We start from the raw sequence: 25,411 nt of genomic DNA, 5'->3' as shown, positions 1-25,411 counted from the left end.
TTCTCATATGGTGGCTATGATCTGCCCTACATCAAAGTCAGTCTGGTTTCAGTGTTATTTCTGTTGAAGACAGTTAACTCACGCCCAACTCAAATATATGGTCTGCCGCTAAACCGCACATCCATTGAACATTAAAATGCTTGCTGCTCAAGTTAAGCCCTTAAGGACCAGGCCAATTTTATTTTTGCGTTTTCGTTTTCCCTCCTCGCCTTCTAAAATCCATAACTCTTTCATATTTCCATCTACAGACCCATATAAGGGCTTGTTTTTTGCGTGACCAATTGTACATTGTAATGAAACCTCTCATTTTACAATAAAATGTACGGCGAACCCAAAAAAAAAATAATTTTGGGGAGGAAATTTAAATGAAAAACCACAATTTTGCACATTGGAGGGTTTTGTTTTCACACTGTACAATTTACGGTAAAAATGACGTGTTCTTTATTCTGTGGGTCAATATGATGAAAATGATACCCATGGCTAGATACTTTTATATTTTTGTACCGCTTAAAAAAAAAATCTAAAACTTTTTGCACAAAATTAGTAATCAAAAATCGTCCTATTTTGACCACCTACAACTTTTTCATTTTTGCGTATATAGGGCGGTAGGAGGGCTAATTTTTTGCGCCGTTATCTGAACTTTTTATCGATACCACATTTGCATATATAAAACTTTTATATAATTTTTTATAAATAATTTTTTAATAAAATGTGACAAAGAAGCAGCATTTTTGTACTTTTTAAAAAAAAATTACGTTTACGCCGTTCACCGTACGAGATCATTAACTTTATATTTTGATAGTTCGGATATTTAAGCACGCAGTGATACCAAATATGTTCATTAAAAAAAATGGACGCTTTTTGGGGGTAAAATGGGAAAAACAGACAATTTTTATGGGGGAGGGGATTTTTCCAATATTTTTTTTTTTTTACACTTTTTATGTATTTTTATGATAGGGGACTATCTATAGCAATCCTTTGATTGCTAATACTATTCAGTGCTATGCATGGGACATAGCACTGATCAGTATTATCGGCTATCTCCTGCTCTGGTCTGCTCCATCTCAGACCGGTGTATGACGCCGGGAGACAGCTGGAGCCAGGTGAGGGGACCTCCGGCCGCCATTACAGATGATCGGATCGCCGCGGCAGCGCTGCGGGCGTTCCGATCATCTATTTTATTATGCGCATTGCCGCAGATGCCGTGATCTATACAGATCACAGCATCTGAGGGATTAATGGCGGACATCCGCGCGATTGCGGATGTCGGCCATTACTGGCGGGTCCCCGGCTGCTGATAGCAGCCGGAACCTGCCATGTATGACGCACCGCTCCAATGCTCGCGGTCATACACAGGACGTAAATGTTCGTCCTGGTGCGGGAAGTCCCGCCAAACCAGGATGTACATTTACGTCCGTGGTCGTTAAGGGGTTAAATAACCCCACTGACTTGCTTGTCAGCCACATGTCATCTGCAACATGAGAATCCAGCCTTTACATCCATGGAAGAGCATGACAGTGACTGATCCTCTGGCCACCAGGAACATGAATGAGCAGAGTCATCGTGAGTCATCACCAACTGGAGTAACAAGGAAATTCCATTAACTACAACCTAAACAATTGGGATTCTGCCAGAAGGTGCAGTTAAGAACTCAGTTTCCAGAGACTTCCATCATACAGGACATGCCGTTCCTTTCAGCCTGATCAGGCTCTGCTGTACCCTTATCATCCCTAGGCAGGAGGCAGTGACAACTTTGGGGTGGTACCTGCTTAGCAAGGATAAGAAGTATCTAACAGGGGAGAGTGCAGTATATATCCACATTGCCCCATATAAACACAATATAGTCTCCTACCAACCCATCTTTTGTAAAGACCACTTTTAGAATGCATTTTTGGGTGGTCATCTCACAGTGCATGGGTGCTATAGTGAAATATCTTATCAGCTCTTACAGAATCATGTGACTGGGAGAGATATTGAAGAGGTAGTGACATGAAAAGAGGTAAGAGCTAAAACAGAATAAAGTGAATCAAGCACTGTTGTCCCATTATATACCACACGTCTAGTTTAGTGCCTGGTGTGAACACAATTTACAATGCAAAACCCCAGACACTGAAACAGCAAGGGTTTACAGGTAAATGCGAAAAAGTTAACACTAACCCAGTTCAGCGTACGGATTTATAGACCCGCATCAAAGCTTTTTTAACTGGTCAGAGTATTCAGACCCCAATCTATTACTAAAATGAGCAGCAAATATCTCCCTGCTCCGTGTCTGAGGCCAGCATGTCCCCATATACTTACTTTATAAGTCTGTACTGGTGATTAGCAATGAGCAGCATAGACCATATTCAAATTTGCAATATTTAGCGAATATATTGACAAATATTCATCCTATGTTCACGAATTTTGCATAGTCGTTCACTTTTCCATGTGAAATTCGTAATGAAATTGGCAGAGTGCACGTGAGTGATTATATCTTTCAACTAATTACTTTCCTATTGGTTGCTAGGGATGTTGCTCACCTCAGACAACTGTATTTTCATACTTATTGGCCCACAGGCTAAAAGGAGGGAGGGATCAGTGTCCTTTAGAAGTGCTGATATTCACGAATTTTCACAAACAAAATATTTGCGCTCCACATCAAATCACATAGTAAATACTGGAGCCTTCTTTTGGAGCACAAGCTGGAAGCAGGAGGGGGGGGGGATGATCACTTTATTTACACAATATACATCATTGTGATGTGTACTGTGAAGAAAAAAAAAATGAATTAACGTCATAATAGTTCTATTCTGTATATTCGCAAAATCACGAAGTGCCGATATTTGCGGTAAAAATTCACAATGAGGGGCATTTACTAATCTTTTACTATGTAGTCTGGTTTTTACCCTGTTTTTTTCTACTTCATTTTTGACTATGTGCGACAAATTTACTAAATTGCTGCACGGCATTAATAAATTTGGCACACATAGGCAAAAGTGGGAAATTTACTTCATGTAGTAGAAAAAATAGTCTGTTCCTTTTTCCTGCTGTCTGAATAGGTTTGGCTGCTGGTTTCCTTCTGGATCTTTTGTTTTAGAGTTTTTTTTTTAGCTTTTTCACCACATCTAAATAATTCAATAACTACAGTGGTACCTCAAGTTACAATATTAATTGGTTCCAGGAAAACCATTGTAAGTTGAAACCATTGTATGTTGAGACCATAACTCTATGGAAACGTGGTAATTGGTTCTAAAGGCACCAAAATGTCATCCAAAATAGGAAAAAGTGACCAAGAAAAATAAGTAGATAACTGATATAGATAAAGCAAATCCTTACATATAAAAGTAATAAAGATCTGCTGGGAGCTGTAAATCACTGTCTATGTCAGTGTTTCCCAAGCAGGGAGCCTCCAGCTGTTGCAAAACTATAACTCCCAGCATGACTGGACAGCCAAAGGCTGTCCGGGCATGCTGGGAGTTGTAGTTTTGCAAAAGATGGGGCCACCCTGCTTGGCAAACACTGGTCTATGTAGAGGACAGGAGCTTCTTCAGGGGTCCTGTACAGTACAGGCAATGTCCCAAACAAGTAATGGAGTCGCCCTCACCTGGTGTCCAAAAGAGCAGCTAACCCTGATACAGGTAAAGTGTACAGAACATGTAATACCAGACACCAGTCAGTGCATACACTTCAGTAATACAGGGGTTTTACCAGTGAATGCCCATTTTGATTGGTTGGTTCTTCCAGCCATTGACACGTTTTACAGATCTGGACTGTCTGTAGCATTGTATGTTGAGTCTGGTTTCAACTTACGATGGTCCAGAAAAGACCATTGTATGTTGAAACTATTGTATGTTGAGGCCATTGTAAGTTGAGGGATCACTGTAAATTGTAGTCATGGCTCAGAAGTGGTAAACGGCGTTTAGTGTGTGTGTGTGTGTGTTTATTACATTTTTTTAACACAGTTTTTTTCTCCCTAAATGTACTTACACTTTTTTTTTTTTTGGTTACTTCTTCTACAGATCTGTGTATCCTGTGGACTCCTTCGGATTCAGTGGACTACTTCGATGACCAGCGTTTTTCTTTGCTTGATGTTAATAAAATGGTTAACGAGGGCTTGTGGGGGAGTGTTTTTTGTAATAAATTTTTTTTAAAACCTGTTGTGTTTTATTTTACTTTACTAGACAGGCTTAGTAGTGGAAGCTGTCTTATAGACTGAGTCCATTATTAAGCCGGGCTTAGCGTTAGCCACAAAAACAGCTAGCGCTAACCCCCAATTATTACCCCGGTACCCAACACCACAGGGGTGCCGGGAAGAGCCGGTACCAACAGGCCCGGAGCATCAAAAATGGCGCTCCTGGGCCTAGGCGGTAACAGGCTGGCGTTATTTAGGTTGGGGAGGGCCAGTAACAATGGTCCTCGCCCACCCTGGTAACGTCAGGCTGTTACTGTTTGGTTGGTATTTGGTTGAGAATAAAAATAGGGGGACCCTATGCGATTTTTTAATATATTTAATTATTTATTTAAAAAAAAAACGCATAGGGTCCCCCCTATTTTCATTCTCAGCCAAATACCAACCAAACAGTAACAGCCTGACGTTCCCAGGGTGGGCGAGGACCATTGTTACTGGCCCTCCCCAGCCTAAATAACGCCAGCCTGTTACCGCCTAGGCCCAGGAGCGCCATTTTTGACGCTCCAGGCCTGTTGGTACCGGCTCTTCCCGGCACCCCTGTGGCGTTGGGTACCGGGGTAATAATTGGGGGTTAGCGCTAGCTGTTTTTGTGGCTAGCGCTAAGCCCAGGTTAGTAATGGACTCTGTCTATAAGACAGCTTCCACTACTAAGCCTGTCTAGTAAAGTAAGAAAAAAACACAAATCAAACAAAAATCAAACAAAGAAAAACGCTGGTCATCGAAGTAGTCCACCGAATCCGAAGGAGTCCACAGGATAAACGGATCTGAAATGAGAAGAAAACAAAAAAAATGGGTTAGTACATTTATTATCACCTGCTCACACATCTCCCGCCCCGCATGACTACAACTGCCAGCATGCCCTTACAGTAAGGACATGCTGGGAGTTGTAGTTGTGTGGTGCAGGAGATGTGTGGGCAAGTGACAAGCTTGTCCCCTGCCCCCAGCTGCAGGACTACAACTCCCAGCATGCCCTTACAGTAAGGTGGGGCGGAGGCCGGGCACAGTGTTTCCCAACCTGGGACTTGTAGTTTTGCAACATCTGGAGGCACCCTGGTTGGGAAACACTGTTTTAGGCCAGTGTTTCCCAACCAGGGTGCCTCCAGATGTTGCAAAACTACAAGCCCCAGCATGCCTGGACAGTCAAAGGCTGTCTAGGCATGCTGGGAGTTGTAGTTTTGCAACATCTGGAGGCAACCTGGCTGGGAAACACTGGCCTAAAACAGTGTTTCCCAACCAAGGTGCCTCCAGATGTTGCAAAACTACAAGCCCCAGCATGCCTGGACAGTCAAAGGCTGTCTAGGCATGCTGGGAGTTGTAGTTTTGCAACATCTGGAGGCAACCTGGCTGGGAAACACTGGTCTAAAACAGTGTTTCCCAACCAGGGTGCCTCCAGATGTTGCAAAACTACAAGCCCCAGCATGCCTGGACAGTCAAAGGCTGTCCAGGCATGCTGGGAGTTGTAGTCTTGCAACATCTGGAGGCACCCTGGTTGGGAAACACTGGCCTAAAACAGTGTTTCCCAACCAGGGTGACTGTTTTAGGCCAGTGTTTCCCAACTGTTTTAGGCCAGTGTTTCCCAACCAGGGTGCCTCCAGCTGTTGCTAAACTACAACTCCCAGCATGCCTGGACAGCCAAAGGCTGTCCAGGCATGCTGGGAGTTGTAGTCTTGCAACAACTGGAGGCACCCTGGTTGGGAAGCCTGCGCAACTTACCGACTTCCGTAGGATCCAGCGCTGCACGACACTGCCGCGCGACAGTGCCGCGCTACGATCTCCGACAGCGATCGTCGCTGGAGCCTCGGAAGGGTAAGTGAACTTCTTCGCCGGTCCCCTTCAGCTGTTTAGTTTTGCAACAGCTGGAGGACTACAGTTTACAGACCACAAACCAGTGGTCTGCAAACTGTGGCCCTCCAGCTGTTGCAAAACTACAACTCCCAGCATGCCTGGACAGCCAATGGCTGTCCAGGCATGCTGGGAGTTGTAGTCTTGCAACATCTGGAGGCACCCTGGTTGGGAAACACTGTTTTAGGCCAGTGTTTCCCAACAAGGGTGCCTCCAGCTGTTGCAAAACTACAACTCCCAGCATGCCCGGACAGCCAAAGGGTGTCCAGGCATGCTGGGAGTTGTAGTCTTGCAACATCTGGAGGCACCCTGGTTGGGAAACACTGTTTTAGGCCAGTGTTTCCCAACAAGGGTGCCTCCAGCTGTTGCAAAACTACAACTCCCAGCATGCCCGGACAGCCAAAGGGTGTCCAGGCATGCTGGGAGTTGTAGTCTTGCACCCTGGTTGGGAAGCTTGCGCAACTTACCGGCTTCCGTAGGATCCAGCGCTGCACGACACTGCCGCGCGACGATCTCCGTCAGCGATCGTCGCTGGAGCCTCGGAAGGGTAAGTGAACTTCTTCGCCGGTCCCCTTCAGCTGTTTAGTTTTGCAACAGCTGGAGGACTACAGTTTACAGACCACACACCAGTGGTCTGCAAACTGTGGCCCTCCAGCTGTTGCAAAACTACAACACCCAGCATGCCCTGACAGCCAAAGCCTATGGCTCTCAGGGCAGGAGCCCGGGCTGACATTACAGTGCAGCCGCCCGGGCTCCTCATACGGTCTCCCCGCTACCCCCCTTGTCTCCCGCCCGGGCTCCTCATAAGGTCTCCCCGATACCCCCCCCCCTCCCCTTGTCTCCCGCCCGCGCCGCTCAGCTCCCGCTGCTACAAGACTACAACTCCCAGCGTGTCCTCACTGTAAGGCCATGCTGGGACTTGTAGTCTTGCAACAGCAGACAGATGGGAGTTGTGTGGCGCTGGCAGGTGAGAGGGGGGGGATGTAAATCACTGTAGTGTCCCGGAGCGCAGTGAGGGTAGCGGGGAGAAAGTATGTCGGGGCCCGGGCGGCAGCAGCTTTTCCTGCTCCATGTTGGAGCTGGAGTAAATTTAGTAAATTTTTATGGCCGTTGCGACAGTTTATTGCGCAACTGCGACTGTCTCAGTTAATAAATTCCTGACCACTGCAAGTCAAAACTGAAAACTTGCGTAAATTAAGCGGGAAATTTTTTTTTGACTTTCTAGCTCTTGCTAGGGAAAGTCGCACAATTTATAGGGTAGGCGCAATTGCGACAATTTTGCGCCAAAAATAGTCAGAAAAAAATGACTAAACCCCTTAGTAAATGCCCCCCAATGTGAATATTTGCGTTCAACACTACTGGTGATGTAACAGCTAAGCACGCACTTCTCCTGGCATGTGATCCGTCAGGGTCTGAACACAAACATCAACCAATCTAAAAAACTACAGGTCTACATCATTTTTCTGAAGTAACATAATATCAAACGGCTATGAAGTCAGCTTGTGACTGCCTCCTAAATACTGGTGTACAACAATAAAGGGACCACTTTGTCAGGGCATTGGAGTCAGCGTCAAACAAAATTTTGGGTACCTGGAGTCAGCAAACAATGCACCAACTCAATTTAGATTGGAATAAAAAAAAAAAAACGCAAGTTTAAATGTCCCAATTCACAAAGAGTTCTAATTAATGACATCTCTACTGTAAGAATAGAGACCAATGCATGCAGTGCCTCGTGTAACCACAAAAACACGTTAAGTCACCGTGAAGAAGCACTTTTCATGTGCTTTACTATATGGCACACAACAACAATTAGGAGCGGCAATACTTCTACTTCCATAGTGTTGTGTCCTGCTGTTACAGGGAACCCATGTGTAACCTAGCCTCTCACTGATAAGGGGTTAAGTAAATATGTTTTTTGTAGGACTAGAGACACTTGTATAAGTGAATGGAATGGAGGGTCAATAGTTCAAGACTGAAGCTGTAAACTAGAGATGAGCAAACTTACAGTAAATTCGATTCGTCACAAACTTCTCGGCTCGGCAGTTGATGACTTATCCTGCGTAAATTAGTTCAGCTTTCAGGTGCTCCGGTGGGCTGGAAAAGGTGGATACATTCCTAGGAAAGTCTCCTAGGACTGTATCCACCTTTTCCAGCCCACGGGAGCACCTGAAAGCTGAATTAATTTATGCAGGACAAGTCATCAACTGCCGAGCCGAGAAGTTTGTGACGAATCGAATTTACTGTAAGTTCACTCATCTCCACTGTAAACCATTGGAAAAACTGCTGCCATTCAGCAAAGGCTATAAAAACTTGTAAACTCGATTGTTAGCTTAAAGGGGTACTCATTAGAGATGAGCGAACTTACAGTAAATTCAATTCGTCACGAACTTCTCGGCTCGGCAGTTGATGACTTTTCCTGCATAAATTAGTTCAGCTTTCAGGCACTCCCGTGGGCTGGAAAAGGTGGATACAGTACTAGGAGACTCTTTCCTAGGAATGTATCCACCTTTTCCAGCCCACCGGAGCACCTGAAGGCTGAACTAATTTACGCAGGAAAAGTCATCAACTGCCGAGCAGTTTGCGATGAATCGAATTTACTGAAGTTCGCTCATCTCTAGTACTCCTCCCCTATCCTTTGGATAGGGGGTAAGATGTCTAGGGGTGAACATTTCAGATCCCCATGGTCCCGCTGTTGGGGACCCCCGGGATCGCCGCTGCGGCACCATGCTCTCATTACTGCACAGAGAGTTCGCTCTGTGCGTAATGACGGGCGATACAGGGGCCGAAGCATCGTTACGTCACAGCTCCGCCACACGTGATGTCACGGCCCGCCCCCCTCAATACAAGTCTATGGAAGGGAGAGTGGAGGTAGTCACGCCCCCTGCCATAGGATTGCATTAAGCAGGTGGGCCATGACATCACACTGCTCCGTCCCCTGTATCGCCAATCATTACGCACAGAGCGAACTCGCTGTGTAGTAATAAAAGCGCGGTGCCGCAGCGGCGATCCTGGGGGTCCCCAGCAGCGGGACCCTGACAATCTGACATCTTATCCCCTATCCTTTGGATAGTACCCCTTTAAACATGACTATGGGATTCTACTACGGAAATGTTTAATAAATGCTCCTTCCTGGATCCTCCCACTGCCCTATCTTCAGCAGCAGATCAGCACACAAACTGTTCAATACAGTAGATTGTTGGCTTCCCAGCCAGTAGTCCTGTGGTAATGACATGTATGTTGCCTTTCTTTCCTTCAAGGAATGTATAAAATACATTTGCATATTAATACAGAGGAGTCGGGAGTACAAAAAAAAAAAAACTCTGAGTCGGAACATCTACCGACTCCACAGCCCTGCTTTATGTGCTTCATCTGTGAGTGCGAGAATGCGAGCTGAAAATTCTTAAAGGGGTACTCCGGTGAAAACCTTTTTTCTTTTAAATCAACTGGCGGCAGAAAGTTAAACATATTTGTAAATTACTTCTATTCAAAAATCTTAATCCTTCCAGTACTTATTAGCTGCTGAATGCTACAGAGGAAATTCCTTTCTTTTTTGAACACTGATGACATCACGAGCACAGTGCTCTCTGCTGACATCTGTCCATTTTAGCAACCATGCATAGCAGATGTAGGCTAAGGGCAGCATGATGGCTCAGTGGTTAGCACTGCTGCCTTGCAGTGCTGGAGACTTGGGTTCAAATCCCACTAAGGACAACAATAAATAAAGCGTTATTATAATAACGTCAGCAGAGGGAACTGTGCTCGTGATGTCATCAGAGAGCATTCCAAAAAGAAAAGAATTTCCTCTGTAGTATTCAGCAGCTAATAAGTACAGGAAGGATTAAGATTTTTTAATAGAAGTAATTTACAAATATGTTTAACTTTCTGCCACCAGTTGATTTAAAAGAAAAAAGGTTTTCACCGGAGTACCACTTTAAGCCAGTCATTTATGATGATGACATTTATCCCCACATGCACCAGTCAGAACAATAAAGAAAGTGTAAAGAATCTTTATTAAGGCATACCCTCACACACAACTCCCCCCATTATCCATCCCCCACAGACTGTCTCCAGGTCCATCAGCTTCAACTCTGCACAAATTTTGAGAAGAAGCATCATACGTGACAGTCCAATGGCATCAGTTCTAATGGCTGAAGAGTCAGAGCGATAGAAAGCATGCGGTTTTATGCCAGACGCCACCAGAACAGCGACAGATTGCCGCACTTACATCTTTTCATCAAGATGAACATCCTTCAGTAGCTTTGCAATGTCTTCCCGAATGTTGATTGTCTCAAAACGGCGGCCATATCTCTTGTATGGGACGCCATCTGGTGCAATCAGGAATTTCTCGAAATTCCAGGAGATGTCATTCCTGCGAACCGGGGACCAGATGATGCATTGGGGGTCGCCCATAAGAGACACAGGATCATCACTGGGGTACGGAAGCTGCTCCTTCAGGAAGGTGAAGAGGGGGTGCTCCTTCTCACCGTTCACATCGCACTTCTCAAACAGGGTGAAGTTCGGCTCAAAACCACCACCCGGGCGTACGTGCCGCAGAGAACTCAGGATCTCCTGGTTACTGGTGTTCTCCTGCAGAATAAAAAGAAACTATGCAGTTCACATACAGACCATAGCCTGCACTATATGGCTCCCCATATTATATCCCACTGTAAAGCTTCAGACCACCACAACATTATTACCTGAACTAGGGGTGCTCCATCATAGGGATTTAAAGACAGCTCCAGCCACTCACTTACCCTGTATATTATACTCCTACCTCTATAATTAAGCTATTGCACCCCCTATACCATATATTCCTCCCCTATGTGTATAGTTAGCATAAGCCCCCCCCCCGTCCATTCCTCCCCTATAATAAAGTTAGTATAAGCCCCCCCCCTGTCCATTCCTCCCCTATAAGTTAGTATAAGCCCCCTGTCCATTCCTCCCCTATAATAAAGTTAGTATAAGCCCCCTGTCCATTCCTCCCCTATAATAAAGTTAGTATAAGCCCCCCCTGTCCATTCCTCCCCTATAATAGTTAGTATAAGCCCCCTGTACATTCCTCCCCTATAATAAAGTTAGTATAAGCCTCCTATACATTCCTCCCCTATAATATAGTTAGTATAAGCCCCCTGTCCATTCCTCCCCTATAATAGTTAGTATAAGCCTCCTATACATTCCTCCCCTATAATATAGTTAGTATAAGCCTCCTATACATTCCTCCCCTATAATAAAGTTAGTATAAGCCTCCTATACATTCCTCCCCTATAATAAAGTTAGTATAAGCCTCCTATACATTCCTCCCCTATAATAAAGTTAGTATAAGCCTCCTATACATTCCTCCCCTATAATATAGTTAGTATAAGCCCCCTGTCCATTCCTCCCCTATAATAGTTAGTATAAGCCCCCTGTACATTCCTCCCCTATAATAAAGTTAGTATAAGCCTCCTATACATTCCTCCCCTATAATAAAGTTAGTTTAAGCCCCCTGTCCATTCCTCCCCTATAATAGTATAAGCCCCCTGTCCATTCCTCCCCTATAATATAGTTAGTATAAGCCTCCTATACATTCCTCCCCTATAATAGTTAGTATAAGCCTCCTATACATTCCTCCCCTATAATATAGTTAGTATAAGCCTCCTATACATTCCTCCCCTATAATAGTTAGTATAAGCCCCCTATACATTCCTCCCCTATAATAAAGTTAGTATAAGCCTCCTATACATTCCTCCCCTATAATAAAGTTAGTTTAAGCCCCCTGTCCATTCCTCCCCTATAATAGTATAAGCCCCCTGTCCATTCCTCCCCTATAATATAGTTAGTATAAGCCTCCTATACATTCCTCCCCTATAATAGTTAGTATAAGCCTCCTATACATTCCTCCCCTATAATATAGTTAGTATAAGCCTCCTATACATTCCTCCCCTATAATAGTTAGTATAAGCCCCCTGTCCATTCCTCCCCTATAATATAGTTAGTATAAGCCCCCTGTCCATTCCTTCCCTATAATAGTTAGTATAAGCCCCCTGTACATTCCTCCCCTATAATATAGTTCGTATAAGCCTCCTATACATTCCTCCCCTATAATATAGTTAGTATAAGCCTCCTATACATTCCTCCCCTATAATATAGTTAGTATAAGCCCCCTGTCCATTCCTCCCCTATAATATAGTTAGTATAAGCCCCCTGTCCATTCCTTCCCTATAATAGTTAGTATAAGCCCCCTGTCCATTCCTTCCCTTTAATAGTTAGTATTAGCCCCCTGTCCATTCCTCCCCTATAATAGTTAGTATAAGCCCCCTGTCCATTCCTCCCCTATAATAGTTAGTATAAGCCTCCTATACATTCCTCCCCTATAATATAGTTAGTATAAGCCTCCTATACATTCCTCCCCTATAATATAGTTAGTATAAGCCTCCTATACATTCCTCCCCTATAATATAGTTAGTATAAGCCTCCTATACATTCCTCCCCTATAATATAGTTAGTATAAGCCTCCTATACATTCCTCCCCTATAATATAGTTAGTATAAGCCCCCTGTCCATTCCTCCCCTATAATATAGTTAGTATAAGCCCCCTGTCCATTCCTTCCCTATAATAGTTAGTATAAGCCCCCTGTCCATTCCTCCCCTATAATATAGTTAGTATAAGCCTCCTATACATTCCTCCCCTATAATAGTTAGTATAAGCCTCCTATACATTCCTCCCCTATAATATAGTTAGTATAAGCCTCCTATACATTCCTCCCCTATAATAGTTAGTATAAGCCCCCTGTACATTCCTCCCCTATAATATAGTTCGTATAAGCCTCCTATACATTCCTCCCCTATAATATAGTTAGTATAAGCCTCCTATACATTCCTCCCCTATAATATAGTTAGTATAAGCCCCCTGTCCATTCCTCCCCTATAATATAGTTAGTATAAGCCCCCTGTCCATTCCTTCCCTATAATAGTTAGTATAAGCCCCCTGTCCATTCCTTCCCTTTAATAGTTAGTATTAGCCCCCTGTCCATTCCTCCCCTATAATAGTTAGTATAAGCCCCCTGTCCATTCCTCCCCTATAATAGTTAGTATAAGCCTCCTATACATTCCTCCCCTATAATATAGTTAGTATAAGCCTCCTATACATTCCTCCCCTATAATATAGTTAGTATAAGCCTCCTATACATTCCTCCCCTATAATATAGTTAGTATAAGCCTCCTATACATTCCTCCCCTATAATATAGTTAGTATAAGCCTCCTATACATTCCTCCCCTATAATATAGTTAGTATAAGCCTCCTATACATTCCTCCCCTATAATATAGTTAGTATAAGCCTCCTATACATTCCTCCCCTATAATATAGTTAGTATAAGCCTCCTATACATTCCTCCCCTATAATATAGTTAGTATAAGCCTCCTATACATTCCTCCCCTATAATATAGTTAGTATAAGCCTCCTATACATTCCTCCCCTATAATAGTTAGTATAAGCCTCCTATACATTCCTCCCCTATAATATAGTTAGTATAAGCCTCCTATACATTCCTCCCCTATAATAGTTAGTATAAGCCTCCTATACATTCCTCCCCTATAATATAGTTAGTATAAGCCTCCTATACATTCCTCCCCTATAATAGTTAGTATAAGCCTCCTATACATTCCTCCCCTATAATAGTTAGTATAAGCCTCCTATACATTCCTCCCCTATAATATAGTTAGTATAAGCCTCCTATACATTCCTCCCCTATAATAGTTAGTATAAGCCTCCTATACATTCCTCCCCTATAATATAGTTAGTATAAGCCTCCTATACATTCCTCCCCTATAATATAGTTAGTATAAGCCTCCTATACATTCCTCCCCTATAATAGTTAGTATAAGCCCCCCGCCCATTCCTCCCCTATAAAAGTTAGTATAAGCCCCATGTCCATTCCTCCCCTATAATAGTTAGTATAAGCCCCCTGTCCATTCCTCCCCTATAATAGTTAGTATAAGCCTCCTGTACATTCCTCCCCTATAATATAGTTAGTATAAGCCTCCTATACATTCCTCCCCTATAATATAGTTAGTATAAGCCTCCTATACATTCCTCCCCTATAATAGTTAGTATAAGCCCCCTATACATTCCTCCCCTATAATAAAGTTAGTATAAGCCTCCTATACATTCCTCCCCTATAATAAAGTTAGTTTAAGCCCCCTGTCCATTCCTCCCCTATAATAGTATAAGCCCCCTGTCCATTCCTCCCCTATAATATAGTTAGTATAAGCCTCCTATACATTCCTCCCCTATAATAGTTAGTATAAGCCTCCTATACATTCCTCCCCTATAATATAGTTAGTATAAGCCTCCTATACATTCCTCCCCTATAATAGTTAGTATAAGCCCCCTGTACATTCCTCCCCTATAATATAGTTCGTATAAGCCTCCTATACATTCCTCCCCTATAATATAGTTAGTATAAGCCTCCTATACATTCCTCCCCTATAATATAGTTAGTATAAGCCCCCTGTCCATTCCTCCCCTATAATATAGTTAGTATAAGCCCCCTGTCCATTCCTTCCCTATAATAGTTAGTATAAGCCCCCTGTCCATTCCTTCCCTTTAATAGTTAGTATTAGCCCCCTGTCCATTCCTCCCCTATAATAGTTAGTATAAGCCCCCTGTCCATTCCTCCCCTATAATAGTTAGTATAAGCCTCCTATACATTCCTCCCCTATAATATAGTTAGTATAAGCCTCCTATACATTCCTCCCCTATAATATAGTTAGTATAAGCCTCCTATACATTCCTCCCCTATAATATAGTTAGTATAAGCCTCCTATACATTCCTCCCCTATAATATAGTTAGTATAAGCCTCCTATACATTCCTCCCCTATAATATAGTTAGTATAAGCCTCCTATACATTCCTCCCCTATAATATAGTTAGTATAAGCCTCCTATACATTCCTCCCCTATAATATAGTTAGTATAAGCCTCCTATACATTCCTCCCCTATAATATAGTTAGTATAAGCCTCCTATACATTCCTCCCCTATAATATAGTTAGTATAAGCCTCCTATACATTCCTCCCCTATAATAGTTAGTATAAGCCTCCTATACATTCCTCCCCTATAATATAGTTAGTATAAGCCTCCTATACATTCCTCCCCTATAATAGTTAGTATAAGCCTCCTATACATTCCTCCCCTATAATATAGTTAGTATAAGCCTCCTATACATTCCTCCCCTATAATAGTTAGTATAAGCCTCCTATACATTCCTCCCCTATAATAGTTAGTATAAGCCTCCTATACATTCCTCCCCTATAATATAGTTAGTATAAGCCTCCTATACATTCCTCCCCTATAATAGTTAGTATAAGCCTCCTATACATTCCTCCCCTATAATATAGTTAGTATAAGCCTCCTATACATTCCTCCCCTATAATATAGTTAGTATAAGCCTCCTATACATTCCTCCCCTATAATAGTTAGTATAAGCCCCCCGCCCATTCCTCCCCTATAAAAGTTAGTATAAGCCCCATGTCCATTCCTCCCCTATAATAGTTAGTATAAGCCCCCTGTCCATTCCTCCCCTATAATAGTTAGTATAAGCCTCCTGTACATTCCTCCCCTATAATATAGTTAGTATAAGCCTCCTATACATTCCTCCCCTATAATATAGTTAGTATAAGCCTCCTATACATTCCTCCCCTATAATAGTTAGTATAAGCCCCCTATACATTCCTCCCCTATAATAAAGTTAGTATAAGCCTCCTATACATTCCTCCCCTATAATAAAGTTAGTTTAAGCCCCCTGTCCATTCCTCCCCTATAATAGTATAAGCCCCCTGTCCATTCCTCCCCTATAATATAGTTAGTATAAGCCTCCTATACATTCCTCCCCTATAATAGTTAGTATAAGCCTCCTATACATTCCTCCCCTATAATATAGTTAGTATAAGCCTCCTATACATTCCTCCCCTATAATAGTTAGTATAAGCCCCCTGTACATTCCTCCCCTATAATATAGTTCGTATAAGCCTCCTATACATTCCTCCCCTATAATATAGTTAGTATAAGCCCCCTATACATTCCTCCCCTATAATATAGTTAGTATAAGCCCCCTGTCCATTCCTCCCCTATAATATAGTTAGTATAAGCCCCCTGTCCATTCCTTCCCTTTAATAGTTCGTATTAGCCTCCTATACATTCCTCCCCTATAATATAGTTAGTATAAGCCTCCTATACATTCCTCCCCTATAATATAGTTAGTATAAGCCTCCTATACATTCCTCCCCTATAATATAGTTAGTATAAGCCTCCTATACATTCCTCCCCTATAATATAGTTAGTATAAGCCTCCTATACATTCCTCCCCTATAATATAGTTAGTATAAGCCTCCTATACATTCCTCCCCTATAATATAGTTAGTATAAGCCTCCTATACATTCCTCCCCTATAATATAGTTAGTATAAGCCTCCTATACATTCCTCCCCTATAATATAGTTAGTATAAGCCTCCTATACATTCCTCCCCTATAATATAGTTAGTATAAGCCTCCTATACATTCCTCCCCTATAATATAGTTAGTATAAGCCTCCTATACATTCCTCCCCTATAATAGTTAGTATAAGCCTCCTATACATTCCTCCCCTATAATATAGTTAGTATAAGCCTCCTATACATTCCTCCCCTATAATATAGTTAGTATAAGCCTCCTATACATTCCTCCCCTATAATATAGTTAGTATAAGCCTCCTATACATTCCTCCCCTATAATATAGTTAGTATAAGCCTCCTATACATTCCTCCCCTATAATATAGTTAGTATAAGCCTCCTATACATTCCTCCCCTATAATATAGTTAGTATAAGCCTCCTATACATTCCTCCCCTATAATAGTTAGTATAAGCCTCCTATACATTCCTCCCCTATAATATAGTTAGTATAAGCCTCCTATACATTCCTCCCCTATAATATAGTTAGTATAAGCCTCCTATACATTCCTCCCCTATAATATAGTTAGTATAAGCCTCCTATACATTCCTCCCCTATAATAGTTAGTATAAGCCCCCCCGCCCATTCCTCCCCTATAAAAGTTAGTATAAGCCCCCCGCCCATTCCTCCCCTATAAAAGTTAGTATAAGCCCCATGTCCATTCCTCCCCTATAATAGTTAGTATAAGCCCCCTATACATTCCTCCCCTATAATAGTATAAGCCCTGTACATTCCTCCCCTATAATAGTATAAGCCCTGTACATTCCTCCCCTATAATAGTATAAGCCCTGTACATTCCTCCCCTATAATAGTATAAGCCCTGTACATTCCTCCCCTATAATAGTATAAGCCCTGTCCATTCCTCCCCTATAAAAGTTAGTATAAGCCCCCGTCCATTCCTCCCCTATATGACATCATTAGATCCATTATAGTGACGTCAGGCGTGTACAGCAGCCCGCGTTACCTTCTCACCTGGTGTCCGAACTGATTGCAGGGAAAGCCCAGGACCTGCAGACCCCGGGCGCCGTACTCCGACTGCAGCCCGTTCATCTGCGTGTAATCCCGGACAGTCGTCCCTCAGAGAGACGCCACGTTCTCAATGAGCAGCACTTTCCCCCGGTACCGGGCCAAAGGCACCAGTTCCCCGGACAGGAGCCGCGCCGAAAACTCATACACTGTACGAAGCGACATGGCGGAGTGTGAATAGCATGGGGGAGCAGCCTCTTATATAATGAGACGAGGAGACACACCCACCTATCAGAAATTGGCCAATCACAGGAGAGCTCTTTGTAAAGGGGCGGAGTGAAACATATAATCTGTAGAACTATAAATTCGAGGAGTCGCGCATACTATGAGGGATCATGGCGCGGGAATCAGTCCCTCAGAATGCCAGATTTAGGGGCTCTCTATAGAGAAGTCAGTGCGGAGAAGAACATGACAACTACTCTGGCAGCCATTGTTCACCACTATAACAAACTGTCGTCACCACATAGTGGACCATTTCATTTCCTCAAGAACTGTGCGTGCTGTCAATGACTGGAAACAAGGGTTACCTTCAAAAGCTGGAATCCCCCTCTGGCTTAGCCCTGTTCACATAGTTGAGGGTTCGTAGCAATATATCAACCATTAGTTTGGGGAGGGCTATCTGGTGCAGAATTTATATGAGGGTAAAAACACACATGAGTGCAGTTGCCCATAGCAACCAATCAGATTCTTCAATTGTTAAAAAGGTGTCTGAAAAATAAAAGAAGCAATCTGATTGGTTGCACAGACTGCATTGCTGCCCCCATAGGGTATGTTCACACTACGGTATTCCGCGGTGTGAATTCAACCAGGCTGAATCTCTGCTCGCGGAATTCTGCGAGCGGAGATTCCGTTCACACTCTGTAGTGTGAATATACCCATAGACTGCAATGCATTTCTGGGTGGATCTTTTGGAATATTTGCTCAGAAATGCATTGCCATCTATGGAGACGGCATTGTAGTCCGAGCGGTCCTAGTGCCGCCAGTTTGATCTCTGGCAGAAATTCCTCAGTGTGAACCTAGCCATATGATGGGGTTGGTCACATGCTGTACGTACTTCAGAAATTCTGCTGTTAGGCTCCATTTTTTTTAAAATATTTTCCAGTTTTCGTGATTTAGCAATTCGGGTGTAGTTGCCAAAACTGGCAAAAATTTAAAAAAAAGGCAATTTAACCACGGAATCACAGAAGTACTTACAGCATGTGACCAATCGTGACACAACTGCATTGGGGGAGATTTATCAAAACCTGTCCAGAGGAAAAGTTGCAGAATTGCCCATAGCAACCAATCAGATCACTTCTTTAATTTTTGAAAAGGCCTCTGCAAAATGAAAGAAGCGATCTGATTGGTTGCTATGGGCAACTGGCCAACTTTTCCTCTGGACAGGTTTTGATATATCTCTCCCATTGTGTTTTTTTTATTCTAAAGGTATGTTCACATGACCATTGTTCTATGAAGAATTTTATGCACATTGCATTTTGTATAGGTTACAATGTGGATTCTGCTTGGTCTTGCAGACTGTAGATTTTCTTCTCAGAAATTTTTGGGCAGAAAACTAAAAATTCTGCTCAGTAAGCAAAAGTCCTTGTATGATGGCAAAAACCAAAACAGAAACAATTCCGAACAGACGCTCGGAAAGTCTGTTGTGTAAACCCACCATAAGGGTTCTATTAAGGTTTGCTACGGATTTGATGCTCCATTGACTTATTTGGTTATATTAATTTACACAGCATTAAAGCATTAGTGTCATTAATGAGAACATTTAAAGAAAATGTCAGTGTAGTAATGTGCCCTAAGACCTATATGCATAATAATATGCATGTGTTAATATGTAAAATGCCTTTTGATCTATGTATTACTGTAATGAGTCTTTCTGAATTTCTCTGAGAGGCTGAGGGGGCGTTTCTCCTGGAGTATGATGAGCTCCTCTCCCCTCCCCGTCATGAGGTCTGCACAAACATTTTTATATTTTCAAAACTTTGCAGCCATGGTGCAAGGACAGAAGAAAAACCTACATTTTGTGCCAAAAAATAAAGATTTGTGACCTCAGCTTTGTGCATGCTTTTTATAACCCTAAAGCAGCCATGTGGAACCTATATGGTGAAAATACACAAGAAATAAGTTCATAAAATGACCAAAGAAAAACCGTTTTGAACATAAATAATAGTTAAAGGACAACTGCAGCGCTAGCAAATTAGGTCCCAAATGTAATAAGATCACAAGTTATATAAGTTTATAGATGGGATCCATTACCTGGCTGGTCCCGTTTCTCCGCTATGCCGCCACCGGAAGTAATCTCCTGGTCCCCTAACGCGCGTAGCGTTGACCTATTATTCTCTATGGAGCCGCCATCTTGGTCAATGCTACGTCACAAATGCCCATAATGCGACGGGGGGATTGCTTCACTCCCCCTGCCGCTCGTCGTGCTGGCCCCTCTCCTCCCATCTTATAAATATTCATAATGTTATTATGCGCTCAGCCCTGATTGGTTGAGCGCACAGTAGGGGCGGCTAGTGCTGGGCGGTGTCAAATGTGCCCCCGCGAGCGCGATCACTACCATCACCGCTAGCGGGGTCCCTGTGCCCACTAGCGGTGACACAAGAATGCCTCCCGCGAGCGCTACCATCACCGCTAGCGGGGTCCCTGTGCCCACTAGCGGTGGCACAAAAATGCCTCCCGCGAGCGCGAGCGCTACAATCACCGCTAGCGGGGTCCCTGTGCCCACTAGCGGTGTCACAAGAATGCCTCCCGCGAGCGCGATCGCTACCATCACCGCTAACAGGGTCCCTGCGCCCACTAGCGGTGTCACAAGAATGCCGAGCGCTACCATCAGCGCTAGCGGGGTACCTGTGCCCACTAGTGGTGTCACAAGAATGCCGAGCGCGGCTCTGTTCCCCGTCCCTGTCAGCTCTCAGGGTACGGGAACAGATTTAAAAGCCTCGCGCGCAGCTAATAGCGTAGGGCTGATGCTAGGAGCCTGCCTACGTTAGCCCTACGCTATTTGCGTAGTGCTGCGCCTGCGCAGTACTACGTTAGCCGCGCGCGAGGCTTTTAAATCTGTTCCCGTACCCTGAGCGCTGACAGGGACAGGGAACAGAGCCGCGCTCGGCATTCTTGTGACACCGCTAGTCCCTGTCAGCTCTCAGGGTACGGGAACAGATTTAAAAGCCTCGCGCGCGGCTACCGTAGTACTGCGAATGTGCAGTACTACGCAAATAGCGTAGGGCTAACGCTAGGCTCCTAGCGCTGCCTACGTTAGCCATACGCTATTTGCGTAGTGCTGCGCCTGCGCAGTACTACGGTAGCCGCGCGCAAGGCTTTTAAATCTGTTCCCGTACCCTGAGAGCTGACAGGGATGGGGGAACAAAGCCACACTCGGCATTATTGTGACCCCGCTAGCGGTGATGGTAGCGCTCGCGGGAGGCATTCTTGTGACACCGCTAGTGGGCACAGGGACCCCGCTAGCGGTGATGGTAGCGCTCGCGGGAGGCATTCTTGTGACACCGCTAGTGGGCACATGGATCCCGCTAGCAGTGGGGATGGATCGTGCTCGCGGGGACACTGGCTGACAGGCGCAGCGGGGGGACACAGTAAATGGATTAGCTTCTATCAGGCCACAGAAGCGCACTTGGACAAGTGAGGGCGCCGCGCTGGGCTCTACAATTCATCCGGATGGAGAGGGAGGGGCCCGATGAGCTGGGAGGGGGAGGATGGGAGGAGATAACCACAAGGGAAGGAGCTGTGGGTGTCACTTTATTATAATTTCCTGGGGGGGGGGGAGGAGAGGAGGGGGAGAGAGCAGCAGCTAACAGTAAGCTGGCACCGGGAGTCATGGGAAATGTAGTCTTCATGACATGGCTGCTTACTGCTACAGGTGCAATTACAAGAGAATGGCTGGGCCAAATTTGACAAATGAGGTATCGTTGGAAAGGTCTTTTTTATGTATGAGCGCTGCAGATGTCCTTTAAGCACCTTGTATTGCTTATCACTGTGCATGTGAATGCTCCTCTTCTTAACCCTTAATTGTTGGGGACGGAGGGCGTATGGATACGCCCTCACTTCCCGTCACTTAAGGACGGAGGGCATACCTGATATCTATCAGCAGGCATCCCGTGGCAATGCCTAGGGGGGTCCTGAGACCCCCCCATTTCGGCGATCGCGACAAATCGCCAGTCAATTCAGACCGGCAATTTCGGGCCAATGGGGTAATTGGTGACAGTATCGCCCGGAAAATAACAGTGATCGGAGCTGTCACAGACAGCTCCGACCATGCTAAAGGATAGGAGTGAGGTGGCAGTGCAGCCACCTCCTCCCATCCCCTGCCATTGGTCGATCAGGCTGACGACCAATGGCAGTTGGGGGCAGGAGGGTTAAAGTTTAAAACAGAGGGGGAAGACCGGACTTACTGGAGCGGCATTAGTGGCAGCGGGAGAGATCATCGGGCGGCGGCTGCCGAGACATCAGGAGTGCGGCTAGAAAGTGCGACGGAGGAGGCTGCAGTGAAGATTGCTGGTAAGTGATCTTCACTGTGGCCTTCTAAAAGTTGCAAAACTACAACTCCCAGCATGCCCAGACAGCCTTTGGCTGTTTGGGCATGCTGGGAGTTGTAGTTTTGCAACATCTAGAGGGCCACAGTTTGGAGACCACTGTGTAGTGGTCTCCAAACTGTGGTCCTCCAGATGTTGCAAAACTACAACTTTCAGCATGCACTGACTGTCTGGGCATGCTGGGAGTTGTAGTTTTGCAACATCTGAAGTGGCACAGTTTGGAGACCACTATACGGTGTTGCAAAACTACAATTCCCAGCATGCCCAGACAGTGAGGGATGCTGGGCAGTGTAGTTCTGCAATATCTGGCCCTTCATATGTTGCAGAACTAAAACTCCCGGCATGCTAAAACTGGGTCTACAAGAACATGCGAGTGTAAAAAATGAAGATTTTGAATTTTCTCCTTTACCTTGCTGCTATTCCTGTGAAACACCTAAAGGGTTAACACACTTTCTGAATGTCATTTTGAATACTTGGAGGGGTGCAGTTTTTATAATGGGGTAATTTGTGGGGTATTTCTAATATGAAGACCCCTCGAATCCACTTCGAAACTGAACTGGACCCTGAAAAATTCGAATTTTGAAAATTTTGTGAAAAATTGGAAAATTGCTGCTGAACTTTGAAGCCCTCTGATGTCTTCCAAAAGTAAAAATATGTCAACTTTATGATGCAAACAAAGTAGACATATTGTATATGTGAATCAATATATAATTTATTTGGAATATTCATTTTCTTTACAAGCAGAGAGTTTCAAAGTTAGAAAAATGCAACAGGTTGAGAGAGGTTTCCGCACGGTTGAGAGAGGTTGTGCAGTGCGGGACCTCAAACGAAGGGCCTTCTCTCTGATATTTATGCTACGATTTTAGCCCCCCGAGATGGTGAAGCCCCTTCTCATAGGTATATGTCCCTCTGGGAGGAGACCTTGTGCACTACCATTACTCTACCGCAATGGAGGTTCATCTGGGAGAGGGCATCCAGGGCTTCCATTTGTACAGCCTATAAGGAAACCCAATTTAAGCTGTTAATGGGCTGGTATCACACGCCCGCCCGTGTTGTTGAACATTCTGAATCCTAGTATTCCCCCTCAGTGTTGGCGCTGCAGAGTTGGCCTGGGTACAGTCTTTCATATTTTCTGGTCTTGCCCGCTGATTGTGCCCTATTGGGAAATGGTGAAGTGGGTGGTGGGGGAGGTCTTGGGGGTCCAGGTTCCTGTGGATTCCTTGGTCTATTTATAATTTCTCTCTTTTAGACCTCTGGCTAGGAGGCCCTTTAAGCTCTTTATGCAGATGGTCCTGGCGGCCAAAACGCTCATTGCTATGCATTGGAAATCCCCCCTTCGAGGCAGATCTCGTGGCTAGAATACGGGAGATGTGTTCTCTAGAATCTCTCACTGCCTCCCTTAATAATACTGTGTCCTTCCTCCTGACAGTTATGAAGCCCTGGGATGACTATGTGGACCGGCAACCTCCTTAACTGCCTGACACCGCCCCCTCCCTCCCTTCTGGCCTGCCTATCCTTTCTCCTTTCCCTTGTCTGTTGTGTCTTTTTTTCTGTTGTCTATAGTTTGTCCTTGTCTTGTCTGTCTGTTGTGTTGCAGTTAACCACCTATGTGTACCTATTGCTAGCTGGCGAGGTACGATCCTGGAGGAATATAATTTCCTGCCTAGCTTATTTCCAGCTCTCGTTCTCTGGGAATGTTTGAATTTTACAATGTTGTCATTTGCACCCCTTATGTGTTCTCTTACTTCTGTATTGGAAACTTCAATAAAAATTTACAGTTGAAAAAAAAAAAAAAATTGTCATCTTTTTATAAATTTTTTTATGATATAAAAAGTGACCAAAAATACGCTATTTTAGAATTTGGAATGTTTTTGCGCGCACACCATTGACCGTGCGATTTAATCAACAATATCTTTTTATAGTTCGGACATTTATGCACGCAGCGATACCACATATATTTATTTTTATTTACACAGTTTTTTTTATGGGAAAAGGGGGGTGATTCAAACTTTTATTAGTGAAGGGGTTAAATTACTTTTATTAACTTTTTTTCACTTTTTTTTTTGCAGTGTCATAGCTTCCATAGGGACCTATAGCACTGCACACACTGATCTTTTACCCTGATCCCTGCAAAGCCATAGCTTTGCATGGATCAGCGTAATAGGAGGTTGATTGCTCAGGCTTGGAGCAATCAAACGCTGATCGGACGCGACGGAGCAAGGTAAGGGGGCCTCCGCTCGCGTAATAGCTGATCGGGACATCGCGATAGTCCCGATCAGCCTGATTGAGCTGCCATTTTCGACATGGCAATCAACTTTGATCGCCGCATCTGAAGGGTTAATAGCGCGTGGCACAACGGTCGGTGCCGTGCGCTATTAGCCCAGGGTCCCGGCTCTGAATAGCAGCCGGGACCGACCCGGTGTGATGCAGGGTCACAGCGTCAATCTGATTACATACACTGATAAATGCTATGCCATAGCATAGATCAGTGTTATCAGCGTTCTGCTGCTGCAAAGTTGATTGCGGCATCTAAAACGGGAAAACACTGTTGCCAGTTCACTCAGTGGGCTGTTTGGGACATTCGCGGTGTCCCGAACAGCTGAGAGGGCAGCGGGAGGGTGCTTAACTTCCTTTCCGCTGTCGGATCGTCACTCTGCTGCTCCTTGCCTGAGATCCAGGCTGGAGCAGCAGAGCACCGATAACACTGATCAATGCTATGGGACTAAAATCAATCAATCCTTTTGGGGACTAAAAAAAAAAGTGTAAAAAGTAGAAAAAGTTTGAATCACCCCCCTTTTCCCATTTAAAAAAAAAAATAAATCTAAATAAAAAATAAACATAAGTCGCATCACTGCCTGTGTAAATGTCCGAACTATAAAAATATAATGTTAATTAAACCACCATCAATGGCGTACACGTAAAAAAATTCCAATGTCCAAAATTGCGTATTTTTATATAAAAAGTGATCAAAAAGTCCCATCAAAAACTAAAAAGGTACCGATAAAAACTACAGATCACGGCGCAAAAAAATCAGCCATGAGAAGATGACAATTTTACACACACTTATTTTGGTGCATGTAGTTAGTAAAATAAAACCTATATAAATTAGGTATCCTTGTAACCATATGGACCTACAGAATAAAGATATGGTGTCATTTTTACTGAAAAGTGCACTGCATAGAATTGGAAGCCCACAAAAGTTACAAAATTGAATTTTTCTTTCCAATTTTGCCCCACATAATATTTTTTTTCTGGTTTCGCCTTCGTTTTGTGGTGAAATTATTGATGCCATTATAAAGTAAAATTGGTGGCGCAAAAAATAAGCCATCATATGGGTCTGTAGGTGATGAGGAAAAAACAAAA

At 43.9% G+C, this 25,411-nt stretch overlaps 1 protein-coding gene across 1 annotated transcript; it reads right to left on the bottom strand.

Annotated features, from left to right (window-relative positions):
• Positions 1-10,002: 10,002 nt before the first annotated feature.
• GPX1 (glutathione peroxidase 1) lies at positions 10,003-17,697 on the bottom strand. Its single transcript, XM_056528354.1, has 2 exons — positions 17,451-17,697; positions 10,003-10,597 (listed from the first exon to the last, which is right to left on the bottom strand). Exons 1-2 carry the CDS (start codon positions 17,667-17,669, stop codon positions 10,232-10,234), a joined length of 585 nt encoding a protein of 194 aa, XP_056384329.1. The 5' UTR covers positions 17,670-17,697; the 3' UTR covers positions 10,003-10,231.
• Positions 17,698-25,411: the final 7,714 nt, after the last annotated feature.

The sequence above is a fragment of the Hyla sarda genome, chromosome 6, assembly GCF_029499605.1.
Source record: "Hyla sarda isolate aHylSar1 chromosome 6, aHylSar1.hap1, whole genome shotgun sequence".
In the NCBI taxonomy this organism is placed as follows: domain Eukaryota; kingdom Metazoa; phylum Chordata; class Amphibia; order Anura; family Hylidae; genus Hyla; species Hyla sarda.
This window is presented reverse-complemented; position numbering and strand designations above follow the sequence as displayed.